This window comes from Oncorhynchus nerka, linkage group LG14, assembly GCF_034236695.1.
Source record: "Oncorhynchus nerka isolate Pitt River linkage group LG14, Oner_Uvic_2.0, whole genome shotgun sequence".
NCBI classification, from domain to species: Eukaryota; Metazoa; Chordata; class Actinopteri; order Salmoniformes; family Salmonidae; genus Oncorhynchus; species Oncorhynchus nerka.
Window position 1 is genome coordinate 70,265,520 of NC_088409.1, and position 6,198 is coordinate 70,271,717.

Genomic DNA, 6,198 nt, shown 5'->3' on the forward strand with positions numbered 1-6,198 from the left:
GGAGGCATTTGCAAACGTCAAATGGACCCTTTAATGATTGGGTCTGGATATAGGTCTAATAAACAATAGCTAGGTTGGATAGAGATGCAGATGCCATGTTGAACTGGTGTAAATGCTGTCTATGTACTGACATTTCGAAGCGCCCCCCGCGGGTAGCCATGAAGAGGTAAATAACGTTGTGACAGAATATAGACATATCTATGGTATTTCACAAACCCATGACAATATAAAAAATAAACATTGATTTCGTTCACGCGTTATGCCGGAACTAGGATACTGGTAATGTTCGACTAGCTAAACTGGTTGCAGTTATACACGTTTCGCTTCAACCAGTTAACAAGTCGGACATTTCTGAATTTCTTAGTTCCGACTAGCACGTGAATTAAATCGGCATTATATAATGATTACATTTGAGTTAAAAAAAATATTCCAAAAGTGTCCAATATATTTCAGAAATAATATTTGTAATATTATATGGACTGATAAATGTAACCATTACTAGATAGAATGTGTCATCATCATGCAAGCGAGCGTTGCATTTTGTGGGATACACGACGAGACAATATTGTTCCGTCAGTGAGTATCGTCAGCCTTTGTCACACGTTGATAGAAATGAGGCTAACCGATTGAATATCAAGTCATTTTGGAGAAGAAACAAATCAGCCATAATTGCTGTCTTACATTTGGCTCCTATCAACATTTGCCATTTTAAATAGCAATCTTGTCAAGTTGAACAAACACGACATTCTTACGATCAACACTTACCGTATCAAGAGCAAAGGCACTCAACGCGTGTACACATCTTCTTGATGAAATGACACACTAACACACGGGTTAACATTCTCACCTGTGACAGTACCCCCCCCCCAAAAAAAAGATTCCTCTGCTAGATCCCCTTCAGTTTGCAACATAATCGTATAAAACTGGGCATACCAGCTGGCACAGACGTACTGTAGTAGTAAACCTTCAATAAAAATAACTGCATGTTCTTCTTGCTGTAGCCTAGCGTTACTTAAGACAAATGTTCCACAATGATAAATTATCCAATTTATGTAACACTGCATCACATTATCAGGGATAGGATAATGTGATTCAGAAGAGTCTTTAATGTGAAGAGCTTTATTAGATCCTAAACTTGTTACAAGCAAATTGCGACTGTACAACCCTAATCCAGATATGGAAATGGGTGGACCAAGGGAATATCTACCAACAATGAAGTTTACATTGTGATCTGAGGGAGTTAGCCTGGCATCCGAACGGATTTCACACACTACTTTCAGTCTGCTTTAACCAGGCTATGAGGGAATATTACTGTTAAAATACATCAGGTAGATTTACAACTAATCTTGTCCCCAGCCGGCTGAGACTAGGGACCAGACTAATTTACAACAGGGGTGTATTCATTACGATTCTGTAACAAAACATGGTCGGTTACAATGTGTAACTCTGTGTCGTTGTATGTGTCGAACTGCTTTGCTTTATCTTGGCCAGGTCGCAATTGTAAATGAGAACTTGTTCTCAACTTGCTTACCTGGTTAAATAAAGGTGAAATAAATAAAATAAATAAACAAAACGTTTTACAACCAAAATCGTTTACTCCCAACGGAAAACGTTTTGCAACGAAAACAAGTTTCTATTGGATAAATTCAGGTAGGTCCCTCCCCGTTACATTCCGTTTGCTCTGGTTGGTTCTTAAAGGTAAACAGTTTCCGTTACAATACGCAATGAATACACCCCATGTTTAAGCATTAAAGACAATCAAACGTGTAGTTTATTTTTTTGCATGTTTTCATTTGAAATGACTTATTACAAGCTTCACAGCATAAACCCTAGGAGAATGTTTTTAAATTGTCCATATATGATGATTAACAGTTCTTTGATCAAGTGCCAAAACAAAGCCAAGTCTATCAAGTGTTTGTAAATTACTTCTTTAATAGTATTGTGTGTGTATGCTGAGTGTGTATGTCCAGCGTTGCTGGGGTTGTTTGTCTCTCAGGACATCCCTGTGGAGGAAAAATACAAAATTACATTAGGGAAATTGTACATTGTAATTTTTATTGATAAGAGGACTCCAGAGGCAATGCATGGCAGCAGCACAACCCCAAGAACAACATTAAAGAAAACATTTTGTGAAATAAAAAATAGTAACTCCCTAACCGGGAATGGAGGACAGTCCTTACTCACAGTGAAATCAAATGTGTGAGCCTGGCATGAGCACCTACACATTTCATGATTTAATGTCCCATAGTTCTGCATCACCCTGTGGCCACTCATTGTATTGCATACATTTGTGGTTAAAGATCTTGGGGGCCAAGAATATTAAGTGGGACCTTGTAACTATGACGAAATACATTAGTGGGCCTAGGTACAGTTTGAGTGGTGTTCAACAAATGAGGTCAGTTGACTCAAGTCAGTCTTAATAAAATGAATACCTGACACCTACAGAACACTAGTCTGGTTCCTCGATAAAGAACAGTCGCTGCCATAAAACTTTATAAATTCAGCAAAAAAAGAAACATCCTCACTGTCAACTGCATTTATTTTCAGCAAACTAAATATTTGTATTTACATAAGATTCAACAACAGACAAACTGAACAAGTTCCCCAGACATGTGACTAACAGAAATGGAACAATTTGTCCCTGAACAAAGGGGGTGGTGGGTCAAAATCAAAAGTAACATTAAGTACTGCAGCACATCTCCTCCTCATGGACTGCACCAGATTTGCCAGTTCTTGCTGTGAGATGTTACCCCACTCTTCCACCAAGGCACCTGAAAGTTCCCGGACATTTCTGGGGGGGGGAATCACGCACAGAACGAGCAGTATGGCTGGTGGCATTGTCATGCTGGAGGGTCATGTCAGGATGAGCCTGCAGGAAGGGTACCAATTGAGGGAGGAGGATGTCTTCCCTGTAACACACAGTGTTGAGATTGCCTGCAATGACAAGCTCCGTCCGATGATGCTGTGACACAACACCCCAGACCATGACGGACCCTCCACCTCCAAATCAATCCCACTCCAGAGAACAGGCCTCGGTGTAACACTCATTCCTTCGACGATAAACGCAAATCCGACCATTACCCCTGGTGAGAAAAAAAACGCGACTTGTCAGTGAAGAGCGGTGGTCCAGCGACGGTGGGTTTGTGCCCATAAGTGACATTTTTGCCGGTGATGTCTGGTGAGGACCTGCCTTTACAACAGGTCTAGAAGCCGCCAGTCCAGCCTCTCTCAGCCTATTGCGGACAGGCTGAGCACTGATGGAGGGATTGTGCGTTCCTGGTGTAACTAGGGCAGTTGTTGTTCCCATCCTGTACCTGTCCCACAGGTGTGATGTTCGGATGTACCCATCCTGTGCAGGTGTTGTTACACGTGGTCTGCCACTGCGAGGAGGATCAGCTGTCCGTCCTGTCTTATGAGTCTCACAGTACAGACATTTCAATTTATTACCCTGGCCACATCTGCAGTCCTCATGCCTCCTTGCAGCATGCCTAAGGCACGTTCACGCAGATGAGCAGGGACCCTTTATTTTTATGTTTTTCTGAGTCCGTAGAAAGGCCTCTTTAGTGTCCTAGTTTTCATAACTGTGACCTTAATTGCCTACCATATGTAAGCTGTTCCACAGGTGCATGTTCATTAATTGTTTATGGTTCATTGAACAAACATGGGAAACATTGTTTAAATCCTTTACAATGAAGATCTGTGAAGTTTTGGAATTTTACCAATTATCTTTGAAAGACGGGGTCCTGAAAAAGGGATGTTTATTTTTTTGCTGAGTTTATTAATCCTATTCCAAAAGGTGACAGTGACACCAGGTAAGGCAAGCGATAGGCAACAAGTCAGTTGATCAAATCTAATGAATGCATAAAATAGTCATGATAGAACATCACTATTTAAAACTTTCAGGGATACATAAAAGCACCCTCTTTTTCACAAATATGTCCAGCAACAGCTAAGATTGTATTAACACACACTTTTAGACTCACCATTTGAGAACTTGCACTGCTTGAGCACCTCGCTGAAGCCCTCACAGAGTTTCAGGTCGCTCTGGGTCTGAGCACACTCAATAAACTGCTTGAGCTCATATGAGCAGGATCCATGCTGTGGTGCAGGCTCCTGCTGGAACATGGACTGGGGCTGCTGCTGATACTGGGCTGGCTGGTACATGGGAGGTGGCTGTTGGTACTGCTGCTGGTACTGCTGGGGCTGCTCCTGAGAAACAAAGCATTGGAGGTTAGTGTTGATGTTATCAACTATTTAGATGCTCTTTAAGGCCTGGCACAGGGTATAATCCTAAATGGCTTATCCTCTCTCTGAATCACTCATACTCATCACTACTAACTGGGCTACATGACACAAAGCCACTTCAATCCCATGGCCCTGTCACTCACTGTGACTAAGCAGTGATCACCTACCTGGTAGGTGACATCAGGCTTGGCAGCCTCTTGGCTTCCTCCGCCCCCACCCATTCCTCCAGTCATTGCGTGGCCGATCATGTGCCCTGCGGCTGAGCCAACGGCTACCCCAGCGGCTGTGGTAGCCATCTGCGCAAACATGCCTGGCTGCCGGGGGGCAACAGCGGCTGGGGCAGCCATGGCGGACGGGGGGGCATGGGCAGGCGCTGGGGCGTAGGATGGAGGTGGTGCAGCCCTGGCCATGGGGGGTGGCGGTGGAGCCATCCTGTTTTTTAAGAGAGAGTGCGTTCATTACATGAGCAATCAAGTGACAACACTCAATCATGTGTCACTGAAGAACTTGAATTAAGTCCATGAACAGCATCAACCTCAGTAAATTATTCTGGGCCAATTCAGTAACATAGATCAAATTAAATTAGGGTAGTGTAAACATTAGCCTACCAGATATTTATTCAGTACATTTAGTTACTTGTCGTATTATTATTATCAGTTTCACCTAACGTCACCAGCAGTGTCTAGCAAGCTAGCTAGTAGTTGTGCCAGCTGCCTAGCTAGCTAGCCCAAAATACCATATTTATATCTAACTACTATATTTGTTATCTTGCTAACGTTAGATGACTATTATAACACCTTTGAAATACAGACACCACATGAAATATAGACTAGGGAAATTATACAAGCCTTGCGAGCAAGTAAAATCAGGCAACTAGCGTTAGTAAATTTAGCATCACGTTAGCTAGCTGGCAATGCGTTAATGTCATGACTTTGTCAATTTTCATACCGGGCTGGAGGGGCCATCCTTGACGTCCGGCTTCTGCTTCCTCTTGGCATTTTTGATAAAGATAGCTAGCTAGTCAAATATAACAAGAAAAGTACTTCGTATTTGAAGAAAGCAACTCAGTACAGTAGCTAATGTGTCTGTGTCTAATCGACCTTCGTAGGACTGAAAAGGACTGCTGTTCCGGAAGTTTCTAAGTGTCACGTCATATTTTGTACGTGTAACTTCCGGTGAATCTTTTGTAATCTGTTGTAATATGTAGCCTTTCATAATCATGACTCCGTGCCAAAAAAAACGTTACGTATGTAAGGCTAGCTCATGACGCTAAGCATTCTCTGATATATATTTTGTGGTTTAGCATATTAAGTTTTCGAGTGCTGAAAAAAATCTAATCTCCAGTGCCCAGTGAAGTTCTGGAAATGCAGTTTTTCTATCTTTCCACTAGATGTTGCCCTTGGACATTGAATTTCCGTTTATGCAAGTGTGAAACTTTTTGGTGGGGAGTTAACAGTGCATTTGTATTTTCAATGTCAAAAACTTGAAATGGAAGAAGTATTATTATTATTAGCATTAGCATATTAATTTATTTATTCTAGCCTACATAGGCCAATATTTGTTTTTAAGTCAATTAAATAAAGCGTTGAATCCTAATGGTGGTGGAAGAGTTGGTGGTGGAGCAACCTGGACTCAGGTGTAGACATAACATAGAAAATGTACATCTGAGATAATCAAACTAGTATGATATGTTATGTTTCTTATGGTATATTAATTAGTGGATGTTCGTCATCCATTTTGTATGATATGTTATGAATTCCAGTTCGTGTGATATGTTACGAATTGCAATTGGTACAATATATTACTAATTTGGGAAACGTATGATATGTTACAAATTTCAATTTGTTGTGGCGAGGTGGCTAATGCTAACTTTAGCTAGGCGAGGGGTTAATGTTAGGAGGTTAAAGTTGCTAATTAGCTCAAATACGAAAGTTGTCCATGATGAGATTAGAA

At 41.4% G+C, this 6,198-nt stretch overlaps 1 protein-coding gene across 1 annotated transcript; it reads right to left on the reverse strand.

Annotated features, from left to right (window-relative positions):
• Positions 1–1,103: 1,103 nt before the first annotated feature.
• LOC115141787 (coiled-coil-helix-coiled-coil-helix domain-containing protein 2-like) lies at positions 1,104–5,387 on the reverse strand. Its single transcript, XM_029680991.2, has 4 exons — positions 5,194–5,387; positions 4,413–4,677; positions 3,984–4,209; positions 1,104–2,003 (listed from the first exon to the last, which is right to left on the reverse strand). Exons 1-4 carry the CDS (start codon positions 5,241–5,243, stop codon positions 1,993–1,995), a joined length of 552 nt encoding a protein of 183 aa, XP_029536851.1. The 5' UTR covers positions 5,244–5,387; the 3' UTR covers positions 1,104–1,992.
• Between the last annotated feature and the right edge of the window lie 811 nt (positions 5,388–6,198).

What these genes read in the sequence shown, in the direction of transcription:
- LOC115141787 (XM_029680991.2), bottom strand. Translation starts at nt 5,243, where the DNA reads ATGCCAAGAGGAAGCAGAAGCCGGACGTCAAGGATGGCCCCTCCAGCC. An exon ending in AGGATGGCCCCTCCAGCCCG is followed by an intron (nt 4,678 to 5,193) that starts GTATGAAAATTG and finishes CTTAAAAAACAG; the next exon opens with GATGGCTCCACCGCCACCCC. An exon ending in AGCCTGATGTCACCTACCAG is followed by an intron (nt 4,210 to 4,412) that starts GTAGGTGATCAC and finishes TTTGTTTCTCAG; the next exon opens with GAGCAGCCCCAGCAGTACCA.